The sequence below is a fragment of the Dioszegia hungarica genome, assembly GCF_025882075.1.
Source record: "Dioszegia hungarica strain PDD-24b-2 chromosome Unknown MKK02contig_2, whole genome shotgun sequence".
In the NCBI taxonomy this organism is placed as follows: Eukaryota; Fungi; Basidiomycota; class Tremellomycetes; order Tremellales; family Bulleribasidiaceae; genus Dioszegia; species Dioszegia hungarica.
In genome coordinates this window covers 1,519,202-1,540,995 of record NW_026515766.1, presented here as the reverse complement: position 1 = coordinate 1,540,995, position 21,794 = coordinate 1,519,202, and the positions used below count along the sequence as shown (strand labels likewise).

Below are 21,794 nucleotides of genomic sequence, written 5' to 3'. Positions count from 1 at the left end.
GTCATCCATGTCGAGTGTCGGCCTGTCTGACAGTAACACTGAGGGCATCATCACATCTCATCCCTTTTTTTCTTCATCTTTACCTCCTTCTTCTACCCTCCTTGCGAGTCTGCGCATTGTTCGGCAAATACTACGCCTTCTTCATGCTTGTCCATCTTGTATACCGTGCATGCATCCTCGTTGATCTTCAGTCCGCCTGTTTGCGCCGAGGAGTCGTGATGAATCGACCTCGGATCGACTCTCCCGACCTCCTGCGCCGAGTCGAGCTGATTCGCCTCCGCATCTGACAAGCTTACCACGGCCGCTTGTGCCAACAACAAAGATTGTCCATATTTTACCATTACCCTAAGTATAGTATACTTGAGATTCTTCTCCGCCCCCCACAGATGTCCTAAACCCAGATCCCAAAGATACAGAAATCAACCATCTCACTGATCCTCCTCCTCTCCTTCACCCCATCTCACCTGCACTCCCGCTCCTCACCAGCCCCCCTCCTCATGCTCACTCTCCAGCTTAGGCAGCAATGACGAAAGGATTCGAAACATCTACCTCATCAGCTGCATTCCCTTCCCCTTCCACACAGAGAACCAAAACTCACAAGTCTCATAATCCGCCTGGTTGCTCGGGTCCCCAAACACATGCAAACCCCTAAACAAGAACCTATAATTCCCATTCGGAATCCTCGTCCCATTCGCAAAAACCGGGTTCGCCAGCGTATACAGCGAGTACCCTGTATTGTAGTCGTTTGTATCCCGAACGACATAGGTCCGTTCAAAGAGGGTACCGACGATAGGGACCTTGGCGAATGACGATTGGGTGTTGCAGAATTTGAACTTGTTGCGGGTGACGCGGCACAAGAGGCGTTGGAGGCCCGTGATGGCCGTAGAGTAATCGCCGTTATTGGCCTGCGCTTTCCGAGTAGCGAGCACCTGGTCCCTCCTCGTCAACTCCACCGCCGCCGCCGCCTCGCCGTCCCGCTTGGAGAAGTTGGGCGTGAAGCCGAGGTTGGCATTGGCTTGTACGAGGTCCAAGTACACGACCTTTGAGCCGCCAGCATACCGGTAGTACAACCCGGGGAAGCTACTCCCTTGGAAATCGAACGAAGGGTTGTTGTTGAACCCGGCGCCCGTCCGCCCGTCGACCGCCAGCGGGAGCTTGTAGTCCGGCGACTCAAAGTACGCGTCACTGCTGTCAAAGACGGGGACGTCCCGCATGCGCTGCGCGACGCCGAGGTAGGGGACCGTAGACGCCTCCGAGCCCGACTTGACCTGGATGAAGCCCGAGACGATAGGGAGGGATTTAGGGTCGACGCCATTTGGGTACCGGAACTTCATCTGGATCTGCCTGGACTCGCCGCCCCGGAGGGAGAAGGACGAGTCGGAGAAGCGGACGGTAGCGGGCCGGTCGACTTGGGGGGTAGGGAAGTAGTTTGTAAAGTTGCTGGAAGGGTTCAGGGCGAGTGCCGTACCCGCCGCGAGGTTGGAGAGGGTATACTCTTTCCGGTCCCGTCCGGCGTTGGTGATCGTGATGACCTGATCATCCTGGAAGTACTGGGTATCGTTAAGGTACAGTTCCGAGGGAGTGATGACCGTACCGACATTGATCGAGTCGAACGTCTGAACGACTCCAGCGCCTTGGAAAGCGACGCTGTGGAGCTGGCTGTCCGACTTGGAGTACTGGATGGGGTTGGCAGTGTACTGCAGCGCCTCGCGGACCGCTCGGGGCTGGGTGTACCGCAGACCCCGGGCGTTCAGGTACAGCGCCGCCGAGCCCGCCGCGAACGCAGACGACCAAGAGGTACCGGGCGTAATGGTCCAGTTGGCAAAGTTCTTCTCCGGGTTGAAGGGGACGACACCGATGATGTTGGTACCGGGAGTCATGACCTGGGTGGACGGGAAGAGCTCGTACGTTGGACCCGTGGCCGAGATCTCGTACCCGATACCGCCGCTGTAAATGTTGTACCGAGGGGCCGGGTTGAACGTAAAGGTCAGATTGGCCGTAGCAGCATTGGCAAAGAGCCAGTCGCCGTCCGCCTTGCTGACCCGCGCATTGTCAATGAGGGGGAAGTTCTCATAGATGGGCTCGGAGTCCTGCTCTTGGGCAAAGAGAATTCCGCGCGCGCCCTGAAAGTAGGCAGTTCGCGCCTTGTCCGAGGCAGAGCATGAGCCGCCCTCACGGACGACAATGACGTAGCCGGTCAGGTCGACGTCGGGGAGAGCGCAGCCGGTAGGGTCGTTGGGGACAGTGTAGAGGGGGACGGTGCCATCCGCAAAGTTGATGTAATTGTAGTAGGTGATGGGTCCGTAGCCGGTAGAGGTGGTGGCGTTGTGAGCGGGGAGGATGGTGTTATTGACGGAACCGGCAGAAATGACCCCTCGGCCAGCGGCCGGACCCATGGCGTAGAAAGGTCCATTCTTCTCTACGTCGACGTTACCGGCGGCAGCAGTGACAACGATACCGGCCTGGACGAGTCGGGACGCCATGACCGCCAAAGGAGTCTCCGTCCATCCAGCGAGGAATTCTGCTCATTAGCTCCCTCCCAATTCTCCAAAAGCATCCACTCACCAAGCGACATGTTCAATACGTCCATGTCCTCCAAATACGCCCTCTGCATCGCCTGGAAAACAACATCCTCCGTCGTGTACCCAGTGCACGAGAACGCCCTGTACATGTACAAGCTCGCCTCGGGCGCGACACCCGGCACATTGTACTCATTGTCGTTCGCGCCAATGATACCCGCCACGATCGTGCCGTGGATGTTGCACTTGTCGATTGGGTCATTGTCGGGCACAGGCTGCGAGCCAGCGACAAAGTTGTCACCGACAAAGTCGTACCCTCCCGCGACCTTACAGCCGGGGCCAAAGCAACCGCCCATGGGTGTCCGGGTATAGTCGACTCCGCCGTCGATAATGCCGATTTTGATGCCCTTGCCCTTGTTGCCTTGGGCGTGGACCCGGTCGGCTTGGATCTGCGGGAGGTTGGAGAAACCAGTGTTACGGCGGGCGGTGGTCTGGCGGCGAGCCTTCTTGGTTGAGTTGGCGGCAGAGGTGGAGTTGGAAGATGCGATGGAGGTAGTGTTGGAGGTCGACTTGGGTGCGGGAGCGGTGGAGTTGGTAGAGCTCGTGGCTGGCTTAGTCGAGGTGGTCTTGGGCTTGGTGAGCTTGGAAAGATCGCCCCGAGCCCAGCCATCGGCAATGACGGGCCTAGCGATGGAGGGGAGGTTCATGTTTCGGACCGGCAGAATGTTCTGCAAGTCAGCTACTGCCCTCTAAGCAGCAAGGACAAAACTCACAAGGACACCCTCGATGGAGGCGATACCAGCGAGATCCTGCACATCAGCTCTGCTTAGTCGGAAGGCGGGTCCCTAGCTCACCGCTTGCGAGTTGACCGAGATAGACGCGCCGATGAACAAGTCGGCGGTGTACTCCTGGTTGATCTGGATCGAGATACCCCTTGCTCGCATCTCGGCGTAAACAGCCTCATGGACCTGGCATATCAGCTCACGTTTCCCACTATGTCTATTCTTGAGCTCACGGTGGTATCCCTCTTCTTCAGGTTAGCCTGGTTGAGGTGATCCGTTGAGTCGAACTCGATAATGTAGCGATTAGGAATGATGTCTTTTCTGGATGTATCAGCTATCTGCCCCGCTTGCAACCGTCTGGGGAGAAGAGCTTACCTCCCGACATCGGTTCCGAATGGCGGTGTCCTCGCCGAAGCGCCGAGAAGGGAAGCGAGGAGGACCAAGCCAGAAAACGAAGATGAGAAGAACATTTCGAAGGTGGACTAGGTCAAGGATGGGGGTAAAGAGCGTGGGTCCCACTAAGGGGATTGGGAGAAGGGAGATGGGTGGCCTAGGAGGAGATACTGGCGACAAGATGAGTAGAGATGAGATACTGAGGATGGTCAGCTCAAAGGTCCCCTTGGGTAGTCATCAACCTGTGAACAGCAAGCTGTTGTTGACAAGGTGACTCCGCGAACATGCTGATGACGATGCGGAGGATGATCACCGCGTCGATCAGGGGCAGAGATGACAATATCCATCCAGGCATGGACTTACCAGATCGACAATCAATTTCGGACAAGTGAAACCTAAGTCTAGCTGCCGTCGGTACCGTTGGTCGCGGTCGGACCTTAAAGTAACGGGCGAAAGGAAGGGGTATAGACAGAAGAGACGGAAGGGACCGAGATGAAAGACAGATAGAGAAGGAAGATGAAGTACAGATGAGCAAGGTCTCACTTCAGTCAGAGTGCTCTTGAGTCGAGTCTCTCGGCGAGTGGACGGTTGGTCATGGTGGAGGGGAATTGTTGTTGTTGTGCGACTCCCCCTTGGGTGAAGATGCCGTCATTTGATCGGGGGTTCCTGAAACAAGAGGGGAAGCTCAACGGATGCAAACTGCCGGTTGAGATGCCTCACATTCCATTAGCCTCGCGTTTCACACCAAGGTCAAGATCTCGATGACATCCATCGCACCGAGATCTACCGGCGAATATGGTTGAGATGAGGCAGGATGAGGCGGAGACGCATTGGAAACCAGGATCCCTTGACAGACCCGCCTTCTGGCGGTACCTCGTGGTCTGGCTAGCCGGATAGATGGGGTAAGAAAGCTGGTAAGAAGATGGCGGCCACCTCATCTCCATATCCATCCCGTCCCCACGTGGTCAACCCTCAGCAACGTATTCCATCTATACCACAAGATCTGACGCCTCTATACACATTCCCTATTCTGACTCCCCTACCCTTCAACCCGGCCGGCAGAAGGGGAACTGAAAGACAGTCCGAGAATCCAGCCCTAGGCATGAAGATACCCCCCCTGCGCTCCGTCCGGCCTCGTCTCCTGCATCCTAAACTGCCCGAGCCCCCTCATGCGCTCCGTCCCGCCTCGTCACCTAATTCCCAAACTGCCCCAGCCCCATCACCCGATCCCTAGCCTCCTCATACTTGGCCTTCGTCTCGATAACAACCTCCTCCGGCAGACTCACTCCCTCCTTATTCCTCAATCCCCCCTCAATGAGCCAGTCCCGCAGGTACTGCTTGTCGAAACTCGCTTGTGGCTGGCCCTCCTTGTACGCCGCGGCCGACCAGTAGCGGGACGAGTCGGGAGTGAGGAGCTCGTCGATGAGGATAAGCTGTTTACCGTTGGGAGTGGGGAGGAGGCCGAATTCGAATTTAGTGTCGGCGAGGATGAGACCGCGGGCGAGGGCGTACTCTGCTGCGTCGGCTGAGATGTCAGCTTGTTGATCGTGCGCGGCAGGGGCACTTCAAAGCGTACTGTATAGGCGAAGAGCGATGTCCTCGATCTGAGCAGCTAGCTCGGGGCCGCAGATGTCCTTGACTACACGGATCAGCTAATGCTCCTCAGCATACCTGGTGACGCCGATTGACCTTTGTCCGGGTGGATGTTCTCGTCGTGCTCGCCCTGATCCGCCTTTGTCGACGGCGTGAAGAGCGGCTTGGGGAGTTTCTGACTCTCGACAAGCCCAGCAGGCATCTCGATCCCGTGTACAGTCTGACTCTTCTTGTACTCGGCCCAAGCCGAACCTAATTTTCAGCCCGAATCTCTCCGTCGGCAAGGAGCTAGCTCACCTGTAATGTACCCCCTCACGATCGCTTCAATCTTGACCACCTCGCACTTCTTGACAATCATGCTCCGTCCCTTCAGCTGATCTCTGTACTCGTCCAGACTCCGCGGGAACTCTTTCCATGCCGATTTTGGGTCGACCAGGGCGGCAGGTAGGTCCGAGGTGGAAGAAGGAGTCGACGAAGACGCGTCGGGGAGAGAGGGGTAGATGACGTGGTGCGGGATGATATGTGAGAGCTTGTGGAACCAGAATAGGGAGAGAGTGGTGAGGGTGATGCCTTTTTGTGGTATGCCCTGAGGCGTCAGCTGGTAATCGCAATGAGGGCGTATATTCGAGCTTACATTGTCCATGATGATGTCGAAAGCCGAGATACGGTCCGTAGCGACAAACAACAGCTTGTCCGCGTCGGCCTCATCTGGCATGGCGTAGATATCACGGACTTTGCCCTTGGCGAGCAGCTTGAGTTTTGGCATGTCTGTCTGGACAACCTAAAAAGCGCATAAGCTATGCATCCCGGATGTGATATTCGGATGTACGCTAGCTTACAGCTTTGCCACTCCCAGATCCACTTCCACTCGCTACCGGCGTGACCGCCGCGGCCGCCGCATCCCTCTTTTTCAGCTCTTCCGGCGAGACCTGATTCCCAGCCGCTGCATCCTTCGCTTGTTGCTTGGCGAGCTTCTCCTGCTCCTTCTTTGCTCGGAGAGCCGCGCGCTCCTCCTCCGTTGGTGGTGCAGACCGGACGTCTTTCTCCTTCTTCGCCTGGCTAATCAGCTCGTACCTAAGCCGGCCAGAGATTCGGACATACCTTGCCCTCCGGCTTAGCCGCCTTAGCCTCCGCCGCAATCTTCTCCGACCCGCCCACAGCGTACCCCAACCTTTCCGCCTCCTGCCACTCCTCATTCGCCTTGAACATCTCCTGTATCGGCGTGAGAAGCTTCACCAGCGCGTCCGTCACGCCCGTCTTGAGATCTCCGGGATGCACCTCCTCCTTTGTGTACTTCGCCTCGAGCTCCTCGTAACTCCCCACATGTATATCCCCACCAAACTTCTCTGGCCTACTGATGGAGAACACAGTCCCCTTTGGTGCGTCGCCAGTAATAAAGCTCTTGGCGTCCCCTCTAAAGTCCGCCTCGCCCCGCTCGCGCGCCTGCTCGTTCCACAGGTTTTGAACAGGGATGAGCACCGCCTTGACGAATGCGAGTACACCGTTGCCTTCGACGACGCCGGGGGTGCAGACGGCGGCCTTGAGCTTGGACTTGATGTCGGCGGGAGAGTCGAGGAAGTCGACTTTGGATTTGGGTTCAGAGGAGGACATTTTGCCGCCGGAAAGACCGGGGACCATGGCGTTCATGAGGTGGGCGCGCTTGGCGTAGCCGAGCTTGGGGAGGAAGTGGGCGGCGTACATGAAGATTTTGCGCTAGAGCGTGAGCTTTGTCGTTCGCGCATTTCTGCATATTTCTGCATAAGATAGCTCACCTGATCGACACCGCCAAATTGGAAGTGCACGTCCAAGTACTGCTCATCCAGCGCCTGCAGACCCGGGTAGAGCAGACTGCACATCAGAGGCGATTCCGAGGCCTTGACAACGTCCGCGCCGGCATGTTCCGCAGCTTTGGTCGTGGTAAGCGAGTGGAACCTACGTGTGAGCTTGACAACCTTGTCGCATATATAGAGCCATACAACTCACTTGTACATATCCAAGGTGTACTCGGCTGTCAATTGGTAGCTCGTACCAGTGACGAACTCGAGCTTATCAAGGGGAACACCGAGAGTCGTAAAGATCGCTTTGAGGATGAAGGAGTAGTACTTTGTCCGCCATTTAAGGGTCTCGAGGGAGGACTTGTTGGCGTCTAGGAAGGCGTGGAGCTAAGGCATCAGCTTGATCCAGCTAAGCCGAGGATGGACGCACATCTGCGAGCAAGATTTTGACCTGTATAGGTTAGCTGCAGAATGGACAGAGACCAGATACGGAAGCTCACGTTGACTCCAGCAGTCAAGAAGTCGGCAATCTTCAACAGAGGCACGCAGTAGGCGATATGTGCTATGACTATCAGCTGCTTGCTCAGGCACGAGCTGAGTCACAGGAAGCTCACGTCGTCCTGTCGTAGCACTGCCTACGTTGTCAGCTTATCGTCCGGAGACTCGGCGCTCAAAAGACCAGGAGCTCACCCCAGTAACACCGCACGACCTCGTCATCCGCCAACACCTTCCTGATGATCTCCGTACTCGTCGCTTCCTGGAGATTCCGCGTGATGCGCTCAAATTGCGCCTCCTTCTCAGCCGAAAGAGATATAGAAGGCCCGGCTGTTTCTGCCTGTGCGGCGGTCTCGAACTCGAGGTCTGCCATTGTGCTGTATGTAGTTGAAGAGGTATGAGGTATAAACGGTTGACAGAAAGCAGGCTCGACTTCTTGAGCTCAACGCTCAACTTCTCGACTCGACCCCGTTGGCGACGCACGGACTAGTCATGACCGGTAAACGCCGCCAGTCCCATGTGGCTATCCGGATTTCCCCGACTCGGCTGAAACGGGCCCGGGCTGTTCCGAATCTCGAATCTGCCGGTGGCCGGCCAAAGTTTCAAGTTGGGGCGCGATTTTTTCCCGATATAAGAGGACCACGGCAAGCCTTGGCCACTTTGCATCTGTCAATAACACCTCCAACACGCTCACTACACCACCACACATCCCTCCCCTACCTTCCTTCACCCTAGACACGTAGAGATATAGACAAAATGGCTGGTCTTTTCGTATGTCCCCCTTTCTCTTTCCCCCACTCATTCCTCCCTGCACGTCCTCGACGCGACGCCCGGACCGAGCAATCATCAACTGGGCAGTGGCTGACCCCCTAGAACCGCGCACTCGTCAAGAAATGGGTTCCTATCGAGGTCCTCCCCATCATCGGTATCTGCGGCATGGCCGTCGGAGGTGCTACCTTCTACCTGTACCGTTTGAGCCAGGGATCAGAGGTTGTCTGGGACCGTTCGGGTGACTGGCGGCCGTGGGACAAGGTGAGCCCCCTCCTCTTCTCGAGCGTTTCTTAGCCTTGTGGAACGAGCTGACATCTCCAGGTCAAGCACGACCAGAACATCAAGTTCCTTTCGTACAACCAGGACTTCTGGGCGCAGCGCAAGCTCGAGCGGGCCGAGCGCGAGGGCAAGCGGATCGTCGATGCCATTTAGATGGACATAGGCGTGCTGCGGGGATGGCGTTATAGAGCTTTAGAGTCGGTCAGAGGGGTACGTTTTGGGACATTCATCTAGCATTCTAGCATTTACGGTTGTGATGATATACATTTCTAGCATTTACCGGCGCCGGGCCATACGGTATTCCACTTCTTCTATATACGACTAACACGCCCACTAAACCCGACCGCATTAGGTCTTGCTGATGAAAACCCAAGTATCCACTGATCCATCAGCTCTGTCCCACTTTACCAACCGTCCCGGAATCGCCACATCATCTAGACGGGCAGCGGAAAGAACAATGACTCACGCTCGCTCCGTTCTTCCGCTCGAGCCGTCGACATATCCACGCTCCCCAGCAGCTCAAACCCCTGCGCCTCCATCGCTGACAATAGCGAGCACGCCAACAGGCGAGAGTGATTCATCTGCTCGCCGCTGAACGTCCACCAGGGATTTCCCTTCAACTTGATCTGATACGCCCCGTCCTCCTTGTCTTTGGCGTCCTGGATACCTAAAGGCCACGCACCCTATCTCGTCAGCTGGCTTCCTCCTGCAGTCTTTCATGCAGCTAACTATGTACCTCACGAAGGAACTCACCCGTATTGCCGTATCGAACGCCTGCTTGACTCCGTCATGCGGCGAATCGATCAATCGGATCTTGTCGCTGTCGTTAAAGCTGATGGGGAAGATAGTGCGCTGTACCGGCGGGACCGACTTGAAGATTAGGGTGTCCTTGCCGGTGCTCTTCTGGCAGAGGTCGGTCGAGAGGGTTAAACGCCACCCATTCTCAAGGAGGGCGTGGAGGACGCAAGCGATGAGCTGACGAGAAGGGACTGCTTCGGAACCTTGCCCGAACCCTGGGTGTATCAGCTAAGATTGAGGAAAAGTCAGCCAAGCTGACCAGTGCTACTCTGTCCGTCTGTCCCGGGATCTCGATGTCGGAGGAAGTCACAAGCTTCAAGAAGAACGATATGCACCCACATGGCTTGCCGCACAACTTCCACTCCCATGAAACCTGATCATACGCCTTTTGCTGCTGCACCCCCCGTGACCATGATCGCTTGATCGCGGCATCGACCGGGGCAATGATACTACTCGGGAAACCGACAATCCGGATCTTGTCCCAGCTGCACAAAAGAAGCGCAGCGTACACTGACCGCTGAGACGGGCTCCGGGTCCCGAATCCCGCCTGAGGCGCGGCCGGCTGTGGCTGGAAGGTTAGATGATCTGTCTCTTGGGAAGAGGATGGGGGTTTATCGTGGGGATATGCTGGATAGGCGGGCGGTGGGAGTCCGGGCGGAGGAGCGTCTGAAGGACCGTCGGGGTCTTTCTCGTCTGTCGAGCTGGACGAGCGGCGGGATAGAGGACTCATTATACTGGCAGCTAATGTGAGTGTACTTTGTGCGCTATAGTAGAGCTATGGCTATTTGCGTGTGCAGTCGAAATGCGAAAGGAGAGAAGCGGTGTGAACTGTGCGAACGCTCGGGCCTCGGGTTCGACGAAGCTTCTGCTGTGTAAGGTATTCAGTTCGCACGTGCCTGAGTATCGTGTCAGCATACCTCGCAGGCCGAGATCCGAGCTCCGAGCTCCGAGGCCGTCCGAGGCTGATCTAAGACATGCTGGCCACGCGCTCAGCCTCGCCTTGCCTGTCAAGAACGTGACAACCTCGTGGCGACTCGTCCGATGGGCTTAGGTCTCCATATCTACCAGACACTCGTGTACTCTCCTCTACGGTGCAAACTCAGCATCTTCATATATAGCTGCAGTAGTGCACAAGACAGCAGTAGCGTCGTCAAGGTCTCATCATGCATCAGTCGTCCTTCTGACGTCAACCGATAGAGCCACAGTTGGAGCTGACGCTGTCCAGATGATGATATACATTCCCGATATGCACAAGCTCTGATCCCCCACCACTGCCCCTTTGTCGTACGGTGGAATCAGATGTCAAGATACCATTGCTAGCACTTGCTGACGAAAAACCAGGTATCCACTGTAGCGTCAGCATCGCCCCATCTCCATCCCGATACAGCCAGTCATGCTGCGAAGGAGGTCATGACTTGACTTACGCTCGCTCTGGTTCTCCCCTCCAGCCATGGACATATCCACGCTCCCAAGCAGCTCAAACCCCTGCGACTCCATCGCCGACAATATCGAGCACGCCAGCATGCGCGAGTAGTTGATCTGGTCCCCGCTTGACGTCCACCATGGGTTCCCCTTCAGCTTCATTTGGTACGCCCCGTGCTCCTTCTCCCGAGCCTCTTGCACGCCAAGCGGCCAGGCTCCCTGCCTGGTCAGCTATCTTGCATCACGGCGCCGAACAGCAGATGACGGCGCAAAAGGACTTACCCGTATGGCCGCGTCGAATGCCTGCTTCACCCTATCGTGCGGCGGATCAATCAACCGGATCTTGTCGCTCTCGTTAAAGCTGACAGGGAAGATGAAGCGCTGCACCGCTGGGCCCGACTTGAAGATGAGCGTATCCTTGTCCATGCTCTTCTTGGACAGGTCGGTCGAGAGGGAGAGATGCCAGCCATTCTCGAGTAGGGCATGGAGAACGTGCGCGAGGAGTCGGCGAGACGGGACAGCCTCCTTGCCTTGGCCCCACCCTGTTTGTCAGCCATCTACCCTCAGTTTCACTAGCTAGCGGAGGGACGTACAAGGGTTCCCAGCGAGCTTCCACTCCCACGAGGCCTGGTCATACGCCTTCTGCTGCTGCACTCCTGGCGCCCATGACCGCTTGATGGCCATGTCCAGAGCCTGCACGATAGTGCCGGGAAAGCCGATGATCCGGATCCGGTCCGACCGGCTCAGAAGGAGCGCCGCGTACGTTGATGGCTGAGACGAGCTTGAGCTACCAGTACCGAAACCTGCCTGGGCGGCAGGGGCTGGGTGATACTGCTGCTGCTGGAGGGGCTGATCGTATGTCTGCTGAGACGATAGAGGGGGCTTTGAGTCGATGTCAGGGGGGTAGGCGGGTGGAGGGGGACCGAGGGGAGGGGCGTCGGGCGGTCCGTCTGGGTGCTTCTCGTCAGTCGAGCTGGAGTGTTTGTGGAAGAATCCCATAGTGATCGAGGTCGTATGTAGCTGCGAGCGGTATAGCGTCTCCTGATATCGCTCTATGTATGATGGAAGGCGAGAAGCGATGTGGATGAGTGCTTACTCGAAGCAGCTTCTGCTGTGCAACCTTGTCGTGCTTTGGCTCGTTCCTGCGTGCCTGGATTGCGTCATAGCGGTAGCATACCTCGCGCGGAGTGGCGAAAGAGAGTTCGGGTCCGCAATTCCCGGTCTGCTTGGCTTGCGGGCTGATGGCGAGAAGCTGGCCCTTCAGGACACTCCCTGCCCGGTCCAGCTGTCCCATCTCCTCGAGCGTCCTGAAAACTGAACAGGAGGGCTCCAATGCAGTCGACACATCTCTCTGATCAGCAAAGGGACCGCTGTGCCTGGATCGCGAACCGGAACTCTAAAACTCTGCGCCGACACGCCGCCCAGACCAGGCACACGTTTGTCCTCGCACTATTGATCGAGCTATTGAGATGCTGAGCTTATTGACATCGACCCCTTTGCACTTCAATGTTCGCGCTCTCTCGGTCGTACCATTGCTTAGTACATTATGGGCATCTTCAACGTGCAACGAGGTGCCGATAGACACGCGGACGACCCCTCCGGCAGCGCGGCGGCAGCAGACCCTCCACCCGCCTATGTCCCTTCGGCAAGCTCATCCACCATCATCCCCTTTCCCACTCCATATCTAGCCACCCATACGTCCCATCCGGCAGCACGACCAGCTCGACCCAAGTCAAAGCATGCGTCCATCCTTCTCTCTCGGACGGACCGACTCCGGATCATCGGTTTTCCGAACGATATCATCGCCTCGCTTGACGGCGTGATCAAGCGTGCTTGGAAGCTGGGAGTGCAGGAGCAAAAGGCGCCAGATCCGTTGTCATGGGAGTGGAAGTTACACGGACGACCTTGTGAGCGTCTCCTGTCCACCATACGGGTAGAGCTGAGTATAGGGACCGGCCAAGGCATCGAAGGGATCGCTTCACGCCGGCTTATCGCCCGCATATTTGGAGTACTGGAGACGAAAGGATGGCATCTCAGGCTCTCTGCCGACTTGTCCAAATCCCCTAGCGACAAAGATACGCTCATCTTCCGCTCCGATCGATCACTTCAGCGCGCCATCTTCTCGATCAGCTTCAACGGGGATAACAAGATCCGCTTCATCGATGCTCCCGGCGAAAGAGTCACTCAGGCCGTCGAGCAGGCTATCAAGGTACGTGAGGTACGCTCTCTGATCATTACGGGAGGTGCTATAGCTGATAGAGTAGGATACATGGCCACCAGGCATCCAGGAGGCGCAACATACAGAGCCAGGGGTGTATCAGCTCAAGCTTCGCGGAAACCCTTGGTGGGCTAGTACGGCGGTGGATAGTAGCAGGGTGAGGGTCATGGCGTGCGCGATACTGTCGGCGGTGGAGGATGAGGGGTGTGAGATGTTGAGAGGGCTGCAGATGTCGGTGGGGGCAGGGGATAAGGCGGAGAGGGATCGTGAGTTTTTGCGAATGTACTGATAGCGGGGTGAAGGAGCTGATGTACAGTCGATACCTGGTTCTTCGCTTGCGATGCCTAGCGTGGGACGGTCAGAATGAGCGCCTCACACCTCGGTATGGCGGGTCAGTCAGCCGCAGTGGAGATTGCGTAGGCATGGGCAACGCGGCGACGAGCGTGCTGAGCGAGGTTTAGCAGCACAGCGATAGCATGCCATCATAGTAGCAGATACGACACTATATCCCTTCCGTGACCTCCTCCCAGCTAGTCATCGCTACACATATCAGGTATTGCTGTAAGCGAACACCCATGTATCGCCTGCTAGTCAGCTCCGCGCATATACTCCTTTCACGTTGACCTAGGGAAAGAGACTTGCGATCTGGTACCCCATTGCCCATAGTCCCGAGCGTGACGTCCAGGCTGGCCAGAAGCTCACATCCCTCGTCCTCCATCGCGGACAGAATGGAGAATGTCAGATTCCGCTTATGTGAAGGCGGTACGGGTGATACGCCAGACCATGGGTTGCCACGCAGTCGGAGCTGGTACACCCCTCGCTCTGTCTCGCCAGAGTCTTGGATACCGAACGGCCGAGTATCCTTCGGGATCAGTTGCGCTCATACGCGACAAGAGTAGGAAGGCGCCTCACCTTGATTGCCGACTCTAATGCTTCCCTGATAGCTTCGGTGGGTGCATCGATCAAGCGTATCTTGTCGTCTTCGTTGAACACGATTGAGAAGATTTGGCGGTATGAAGGTGGACCTGATCTGAGCATGATTGCGCCTTTGTCAGTCGAGGTACTGGATAGATCTGCGCCCGAGGTGAGGTGCCAGCCGTTCACTTGGAGGATGAAGAAGACGTGAGCGATGAGTCGACGAGATGAGATGGTATCGCTGCCTTTGCCCGTCCCTGCTTGTCAGCGATGCATTCACTGAACTTCGAATTCAGTATGCACTCACACGGCTTGCCGTTCAACTTCCACTCCCAAGACTGCCTGTCTGGCGCCTTCTGCTCCTGTATCCCAGCCTTCCATTCCTGCATGACAGCCGCGTCCACCAAAGCGACGAAGCAGAAGGGAAAGCCGATAATCCGGAGCTTGTCCGAGCGGGATAGGAGGATCGCTGCGTGTCTGGACCTGGCGCGTGGCTGAGAGGGGCCAGAGGCGGCCAGACTGAGGGCTGTGGTATACGCGATGGCAGATGCGGGGTCGTAGGCAGGAGGGGGATCAGGTGGAATGATAGAGTGAAGGGACGGAGGTCGGCCGCCAGGGTGCCCAGCGTCGGTCGGGCGAGGCGTGACAGTGCTCATGATAGGTGACACAGTTGCTGTGAAGGATTTGATCCGGCTGTAAGATATGCATCAAGATCTCAGGGAGCTGGATAGTAGCGGTGTCATGTCAGTTGAGGACAAGGTGCTTATGTATGACAGATCATTGGACGAACTAGATTGCGGATGTCACGTCACCCCCTTCCCCGTCGAGGCGAATCGCCAGGACAAGCCAGCGAGGGCGGAGACGATTCGGTTGCCGCCAAGCGAGTGATGAGCTCGTAGGGCATGGAGTAGAACAGGGTAGAGCTTGCACAGCCGTAGGTGTAGAGGGCATCGCAGACAGATGCGCTGCAGCTGGCTCTTTGTGGCCCGAAAGCGGTCTTGGCACGTTTTGGTGCGTGCCTGGATTGCGTAAGGAGCAGCATTCCTCGGTCACTCTCGGCCGAGACGGGTCCGCCGGCTGCTCGATGATCAGGCCATGCCAGCCACTTTCCAGTCAGATTGATATCTGTACCATACATACAAGTCAGCTACGCTAGCCTACCTGAGCTCCCTTCGGTCGCAAAGTGCAAGCACTAGGAAAGAAATAACAATCAGAGGCAGACAATGCCCTACTCCCCGCCTGCTTCTCCAGCCGGAAGGGTGAGCAATACCTGACCTCTACCGGAGAGTCGTCCCCGTCCCTCCGCCACTGCTTGTACTCCATACACGCCGCATACTGCCCATCACCCAAATACGTAGCGACCGGCTTGATATCGCCGTGGTTCCAGGGTGGCCAAGGGAAGTTGGTGCATTGAGGGCGGATTGCGACGTTTGACGATTCGTCGAAGTGAATCTCGCCGACGCCGGGAGTGATATAGGTCCCTAAAAGTCGTGTTGACTCGGCCGGCTCCAGACCTGTGACTGGCGCAAAGTCTGCCATCTCGCTCCGCATGCGTTGTCGCCGTTCTTGCGTCACCCTACCCTGTCAGCGGGCCTGATATCTCGTGAATCCACGAAAACACTCACAATTTGACGCACGGAGCTGGGTCGGTTCCCATCACCTTGTTCACTAGCAAACGAGATACCAGAGCTCCCACTTCTAGCCCGTCCCAGCTATTGCTCAAACACACGAACGACAAGTCCAGCGAGGGGAGGATGGTGAGGACTCCAGCAAAGCCTCCCATGGCTCCCCACTGCTCGATGAAGGGCACGCCTTGACACGACCCCGTGTATAGACCGAATCCGTACTGCTCGCCCGCGTCGATGATGGTATTTCCGGGCCGATCAGGGTTGCCACCGGGAACAGAGCTGCGGGGCGAGATGATAAGGTGGTAGAATGGATCGGTAGGGAGGTACGCGAGCCACTTTGCCTAGATGTATCAGGCCTGATTCAAGATCGGATGAAGTGCGATGCTTACCATGTCCTTCGCGCAGCTGATGAGCCTTCCTGAGCCGAGGTGTGCCAGACGATGCGGGTTCTGTAGACCGATTATTGCCATCCGAATCGCCGACCAAAGGGCAGAGTGACCGGGGCGGGAAGTTGGTCTTCGTCGCCGTCGATATCGGATCCTTCGCCTCGGTAGTGACCCTCAGCGGCGCCGTCCCCGCCCTCCCCCTCGAATGTGGTCTTGTCCATCCCCAAAAGCTGGAAAAAGACCTTAGCGAGGTGTGCCATCACCGACTCCCCGGAAAGGGCTTCGATGGCGGGAACGGTGAGATCATACATGATATTGCTATAGCTGAACCTGGTGCCTGGAGCGCTCTTGCAAGGTTGGGCTGCAAGGTAGTCATACTGTCGCCCCGTCAGCAAGGTCACGCGCGGCACAAGGGGCTGAGAGTACTGACCAAGGACACATCAGTAGCCTTCATCATACTCCATCTGCCGTCACTGTCTCCCTGTCCGCTCGTGTGGCTCAAGATGTGAGCAAAGGTGACGATGGCCTTGCCATCCGCCTCATTCAAGAGCCGGAATTCAGGGAGGACGTCTCGGACCGGGGTATCCTGGCTCATTCCGTGCTCATATAGGAGGCGGAGCAACGCCAGAGCCATGATGTGTTTGGTGAGCGAGCACAGGGGGAAGCGGATCTATAGCGTCAGGCCAGCCTCTGGCGGGTCGCACAATGGCTGTACTCACCTCGGGAGTGACCGGCTGGTCATGGTACGCGATCCCATACGACCTGAATGCGGTCTCGGGGGAATTGACATTGGGACCACGCTGAAGGACGACGAGGGACATTCCGGGTACGGCTGCAGTCTTGAGGTAATCACTTAGGATCGCATCGAATGGTCCATCGAGGATGGAGCTGAGTGAGGGCATGACTGATCGATCGAGTTAGATGTCTTGAGAGGTCTGCTACGAAGAGCAAGCAAACGAATAAGGGTCTTGGCGGCCGCCATGTCGACCCTGGATATCAAGGAGCTCCTCTCCGATAGATCGGGCACAAAGGGAAACCGAACAAAGGACACTATACAACGAATGACAGCGGATGAGACGACAAAGGAAGCAGCGGCAACATCGGGTGGAGGACAGGGGGACACACGAAAGGTACTCATCAATCATAGTCACTATTGGGGACCGCGGGGAGTCTGAGCATAGCTCACGCTGCTGAAGGCTGGACACCTGTCCCGTCTGAGTGCGGGATAAGGATGGAGCGTCGTTCTCGATGAACCGAGACAGTCAGTGGCAGTCAGGAGGAGCTAAGCGATGTCCGTTTTCGAGCGCGGGCGCATAAGACCCTCTTCGACAGTAAGGCCTGAGGAACCCTCGCCCTTTTAACCTCGATGATATAGATAATAGCGCAAGGAGCGACTAACGATTAGCTCCTGTTCTGCTGGTTGTCTGCTGGCCCACTGGGTGAAGCTGGCTGCCGAGCGGTATCACCTTTACTAAATCCACGTCATCTTAAATTCTTTGCTCCAGCCTCCACCGCAGACATCCACCCTCTTCTTCAACCTCCATTGACCTTGTTGCCAGCTCACATACAACAACCTTTACAATGGCGTCAGCACCAGAAGACAGATTTGCGCGGCTCAAGACAGACCCGCGATTCCGCCGGCCGAAACAGAAACAGCTCAAGGTGGAGCTGGATGAGCGATTTAGGGATGTACTGGAGAGCGAAGAGTTTGGAGGAAAGGGCAAAGGGAAAGGGAAGGCTTCGGACGGTGAGATCTGGACGGCATAGATACCGTGTCCAGAAGCTGACTCCTCAGTCAAGGTTGATAAGCGCGGACGTCCACTAGCCGGCTCTCATCACCAAGATCAGCTCAAGCGGTTCTACCGGCTCCGATCACCCTCTCCCTCCGCGTCCGGCTCGGCGGACCCCAACGCAGCGGCGGAACCTACTTTCATTGACTACGCTCGAGGAGACGGATACCTCTCCTCTTCAGGGTCGGAGGATGACGAGGAGGAATCTGAGGCGGAAGAAGAGGAGCTGGAGATTGGTGGTAAACGGCGCATCAAACCTCGGGCGGAATATGACGATTCCGGCAGCGATAGTGAGGACGGAAGCGATGCCTCGGGAAGTCATCTCGCTATCGATCTGGACGAGGATGAGGATGAGGGGCAGACCGCGTTCCCCCTGGAGGTGATCGGCGAGGGAGACGAGGAAGAGGAAGAGGAAGAGGAAGACGACCGACCGACCACGGACCCGACGACCAGATTCGCAGCTGTCAACCTCGATTGGGACAATTTGCGCGCGGCGGACCTTTTTGCTGTATTCAACAGCTTTATAAAGGAGGGAGGGAGGAAGATCAAGGGCGCGGCGGAGATGAAGGGAGAGGGGAAGCTCTTGGGGGTGAAGATATACCCGAGCGAGTTTGGGAAGGAGAGGATGAAGAGGGAAGAAATGGAGGGCCCGGGTGGGGGCATGTTCATTTCGAAGAAGGGGGAGGGGAAGGGTAAAGGCATTGGGAGGCGGAGTAGGCGGGACGAGAGCGAAGAGGAGAGTGACGAGGAGGAAAGCGGGAGTGAGATCGACGAGGAGGAGGGGGACAGTCAGATTGGGTCGGATGACGAGCTGGAGCTCAGCCAAGAGGAAGAGGGGAGCGATGAGGACGAAGACGATGACGAGGAAGACGAAGACGAGGAGAATGAGGAGAGCGACGACGGTCTCCCCGCCTCGGGCAAAGCCAACAAGCTCGAGGTCATGTCGGACGTCTCCTCGGACGCCGGATCGGAAGATATCGATATGGACCAGCTTCGTCAATACCAGCTCGAGAGATTACGGTGAGCTGAATGATCTTGAGCTAGCGTCAAATTATGCTGACGTTCCAGGTATTACTACGCTATCGTCACCTTCTCATCCGTCGCTGCTGCCGAGCACGTTTTCGACGAATGCAACGGGACCGAATTTGAGCGGACAGCCAATGTCTTCGACCTCAGCTACGTCCCGGATGGCATGGACTTCTCGGATGACGATCTCCAGTATGTTCACCCTTTTTTATTCCATCCATCTTGACCGAACGGGACTATGCTGATCATCAGCGACGAAGCCACCAAAGAACCCCGCGGCTACAAGGGTACCGATTTCGTTACCGACGCGCTCCGTCACTCCAAAGTCAAGCTCACATGGGACCAGGACGATCCGAATCGGTCGAAACTCACTCGCAAGGCGATGACGAGGGAAGAGATCGAGGAGCAGGACTTCAAGAACCTCGTCGCGGGGTCGGACGATAGCGCGAGCGACAGCGAGCCGGAGTCTGACGATGAGGCTGCCAGTGGGTTACCGATCGGGACCGGGACCGGGGCCGGCAAGACCACCAAAGTCAAGCCGACAGCGGGAGCGGCGGACGCCAAGGCGAAAAAGGCGAAAGTGAAGGAGAGGAAAGACGAGCTCCGCGCATTGCTTTTGGCGGGGAATGAGGAGGACGGGGATATTTGGGGCAAGGCGGGATTGAGCCAGGCGGCGGATATGGACGACGATGAGGAGGCGGAAGGGAAGGGCGGAAAGGCGAAGGGAGGGATGGAGATCACTTTCCGCCCTGCCTTGGCCGAGGGGGCGCCGGCGCTGGAGGATGATAATCTCACCACGCTGGAGAGGTATCAATTGCGGATGAAGGAGAAGAAGTCGAGGAAGAAGGAGAAGCTCGAGATGAAGAGGGGAATGAAGGAGGGTGGGGCTGCCGGGTCGGATGGGGAGGATGCGAAGGGAGCACCCGCCAAGGCCGGTACGGAGGGAGATGACTTCTTTGGTGGGGACAGCGACGAGGAGGTAGTCAAGCTGGACCCGCCAAAGAAGGGGAAGAAGGACGCTAAGTCGGCCACTTCGAAGCCGACCAAGGCGGATGCTGCGCCGACGATCAAGGCGAAGGTCGTCCCCGTCCCCATCCCCACCACATCCGCTATCCCTGCAGACGTCCACGCCGACCTTCAGCCCGGGAACGACGCCGAGCACTTCTCGATGAAGGATATCCTCCGGGATGAGAAGGCTGAGGGGTCCAAGCGGCGGCGGAAGCGCGCGAGCCAGGCCAAGAAGGAGGCAAGGAATGAGGCGTTGGGCCGGACACGGGAGACGGAGCTGGGCAAAGAAGGATGGACAATTGATGTCAAGGATAAGCGGTTCAAGGCGTTGCATGAGGAGGCGGAGTTTGCTATTGACCCCAGCAATCCACAGTGGGTCTTTCTCCCACCATCCTCGCCTTTGCCTTGTCGCAGCGGCTAGAGCATGGGCTGACGCTTCAGCTTCACCAAGACAAAAGCGATGAAAGACCTCCTCGCCGAGCGCGCCCGAGTCCGAGGCGACAAGCGACAATCCGACGATACCGGTGCACCTGTCGAGCCCGCTCCAAAGAAAGCTGCAGCAGCTGCGGGCGCCGGACCGAAAGAGAGGGATCTGAGCGCGCTGGTGCAGAGCGTGAAGCGGAAGATGGAGAGTAATGGCGGGGACAAAGCGGGGAAGATTGGGGGAGGCAGGAAGAGGCATCGCAAGTAGGAATTTTGGGGAGTCTGTGCGCTTACATCTGCATCAGATCAGGTCAGTGTACGTCTCGAGCGCTCACGTTCTAGCTGATCGAGCCTGATAACTGATGCTGCGCGCCGATGACCTTGTCCTTCAGTCGAGAGCTGTGGGATAAGGTGGAGGGCGCGTTTCACAGTGAGACATAACCAGGGTGCAAAGTAGGTGGCAAGCCCCGCTGATGTCTCACCTGGCTGAATTGGCATGACCTGTAAACACTGAGACTAATGACCTCTAAACTAATGTACCACGGTGCATTTGCCTGGTACCCAACAACGGGGCTGACCTTTTTTTCCGACGCAAACAAGCGATTCCATGCAAGAGCACGTTGTCCTATATATACCTGCTCTATTTCTCCTTCGCATCCTCATTCTACCCCATCACTTCTTCTTCACCTTCATCGTCTACCTTCGTCTTCGACTCTCACTTCCTCCTTTCGATTCGCTTCGCCTCACCACCTGCTTGTTCACACCACCACACCCCTTCTTCTCAGTCACATCACCATCATCCACAACCATTCACATACACAATGTTCAAGTCTATCCTCCTCATCGCCTCCTTCTCCCTCTGCGTCATTGCCGCCCCCATCCCCGATGCTGTCGGCGGCAGCGGATACACTGGTAATGCCGGGCAAGCCGAAGGCGGGAACTTGCAGAAGTCATCCTAGTACGTTCCGTTCCGTCCCGCCCCTTCCTTCCGTGCCTTCGACAGGTACAAGCGCTGATAAGCAGCGGCGGACTGGCCAACCTCGATATCCTGAACCTCGGCTCCGGCAACGCCGGGAAGGGCGGTCTGGCCAACTCCGGCAATGCGCTCGGTGGGGGTATTGCGGGCGGATGTGGCGCCGGGGGTGTAGGAAACGTCGCGGGCGGTAACGGGTACACTGGTGAGTTACTTCTCGTGCATGGGCAGGCAGGGAAGCCATGACTGATCATCAGGTCTCGGCGGGCAAGCCGGCGGTGGAGACCACACCGAGTCCTCATACGGCGGTCTCCTCAACATCAAGGCCCTCAACATCGGGAGCAACAACGCTGGGAAGGGCGGCGAGGCCAACTCTGGCTCGGCGCTCGGCGGTGCTCTTGGATGCGGGCAGTAGATCTTGACCTTGAGACTTCAGTGTTGCTGTGCTTTGTAGTGATGAGATTGAGATAGGGATCTGGATGCATATTTGGACATGTCTAGACTGGACTGGGATTGGGAGATATAGGAGGATGCATCTTTGTTTGGTTGATCTACTATTTTTACGGTCGAGCTAGAGTCGGGTCTACGAGCCTACATGAC

General features: G+C 57.0%; 9 protein-coding genes across 9 annotated transcripts; 3 read left to right on the top strand and 6 right to left on the bottom strand.

Moving 5' to 3' along the window:
• Positions 1–513: 513 nt before the first annotated feature.
• MKK02DRAFT_35109 (putative peptidase) lies at positions 514–3,771 on the bottom strand (the record flags this gene model as incomplete). Its single annotated transcript, XM_053089084.1, has 7 exons — positions 514–545; positions 599–2,521; positions 2,566–3,247; positions 3,293–3,328; positions 3,374–3,487; positions 3,535–3,622; positions 3,677–3,771. The coding sequence occupies 7 exons, from the start codon at positions 3,769–3,771 to the stop codon at positions 514–516; spliced, it is 2,970 nt and encodes a 989-aa protein (XP_052949443.1).
• A 1,116-nt stretch (positions 3,772–4,887) lies between these two features.
• Positions 4,888–7,930, bottom strand: MKK02DRAFT_18861 (uncharacterized protein; the record flags this gene model as incomplete). The annotated part of the gene is made up of 13 exons (XM_053086016.1): positions 4,888–5,219; positions 5,271–5,333; positions 5,384–5,539; positions 5,585–5,873; positions 5,922–6,068; positions 6,127–6,354; positions 6,389–7,000; positions 7,060–7,219; positions 7,271–7,449; positions 7,493–7,513; positions 7,563–7,624; positions 7,677–7,697; positions 7,753–7,930. 13 exons carry the CDS (start codon positions 7,928–7,930, stop codon positions 4,888–4,890), a joined length of 2,448 nt encoding a protein of 815 aa, XP_052949442.1.
• Positions 7,931–8,313: 383 nt separating this feature from the next.
• MKK02DRAFT_39986 (uncharacterized protein) lies at positions 8,314–8,760 on the top strand (the record flags this gene model as incomplete). Its single annotated transcript, XM_053090879.1, has 3 exons — positions 8,314–8,328; positions 8,431–8,589; positions 8,650–8,760. The coding sequence occupies 3 exons, from the start codon at positions 8,314–8,316 to the stop codon at positions 8,758–8,760; spliced, it is 285 nt and encodes a 94-aa protein (XP_052949441.1).
• Positions 8,761–8,955: 195 nt separating this feature from the next.
• On the bottom strand, positions 8,956–10,135 carry MKK02DRAFT_39985 (uncharacterized protein; the record flags this gene model as incomplete). Its single annotated transcript, XM_053090878.1, has 4 exons — positions 8,956–8,987; positions 9,074–9,290; positions 9,361–9,620; positions 9,745–10,135. The coding sequence occupies 4 exons, from the start codon at positions 10,133–10,135 to the stop codon at positions 8,956–8,958; spliced, it is 900 nt and encodes a 299-aa protein (XP_052949440.1).
• Positions 10,136–10,721: 586 nt separating this feature from the next.
• MKK02DRAFT_39984 (uncharacterized protein) lies at positions 10,722–11,826 on the bottom strand (the record flags this gene model as incomplete). Its single annotated transcript, XM_053090877.1, has 4 exons — positions 10,722–10,753; positions 10,830–11,046; positions 11,110–11,369; positions 11,421–11,826. 4 exons carry the CDS (start codon positions 11,824–11,826, stop codon positions 10,722–10,724), a joined length of 915 nt encoding a protein of 304 aa, XP_052949439.1.
• Positions 11,827–12,373: 547 nt separating this feature from the next.
• Positions 12,374–13,393, top strand: MKK02DRAFT_39983 (uncharacterized protein; the record flags this gene model as incomplete). Its single annotated transcript, XM_053090876.1, has 4 exons — positions 12,374–12,734; positions 12,777–13,036; positions 13,092–13,311; positions 13,362–13,393. 4 exons carry the CDS (start codon positions 12,374–12,376, stop codon positions 13,391–13,393), a joined length of 873 nt encoding a protein of 290 aa, XP_052949438.1.
• Positions 13,394–13,594: 201 nt separating this feature from the next.
• On the bottom strand, positions 13,595–14,616 carry MKK02DRAFT_39982 (uncharacterized protein; the record flags this gene model as incomplete). Its single annotated transcript, XM_053090875.1, has 4 exons — positions 13,595–13,629; positions 13,748–13,907; positions 13,958–14,217; positions 14,268–14,616. 4 exons carry the CDS (start codon positions 14,614–14,616, stop codon positions 13,595–13,597), a joined length of 804 nt encoding a protein of 267 aa, XP_052949437.1.
• Positions 14,617–15,112: 496 nt separating this feature from the next.
• MKK02DRAFT_39981 (beta-lactamase/transpeptidase-like protein) lies at positions 15,113–16,876 on the bottom strand (the record flags this gene model as incomplete). Its single annotated transcript, XM_053090874.1, has 6 exons — positions 15,113–15,536; positions 15,586–15,929; positions 15,978–16,037; positions 16,088–16,351; positions 16,405–16,644; positions 16,694–16,876. The coding sequence occupies 6 exons, from the start codon at positions 16,874–16,876 to the stop codon at positions 15,113–15,115; spliced, it is 1,515 nt and encodes a 504-aa protein (XP_052949436.1).
• A 679-nt stretch (positions 16,877–17,555) lies between these two features.
• MKK02DRAFT_39980 (putative rRNA processing-related protein) lies at positions 17,556–21,609 on the top strand (the record flags this gene model as incomplete). Its single annotated transcript, XM_053090873.1, has 8 exons — positions 17,556–17,721; positions 17,770–18,784; positions 18,833–18,982; positions 19,043–20,170; positions 20,240–20,411; positions 21,052–21,179; positions 21,245–21,399; positions 21,452–21,609. The coding sequence occupies 8 exons, from the start codon at positions 17,556–17,558 to the stop codon at positions 21,607–21,609; spliced, it is 3,072 nt and encodes a 1,023-aa protein (XP_052949435.1).
• Positions 21,610–21,794: the final 185 nt, after the last annotated feature.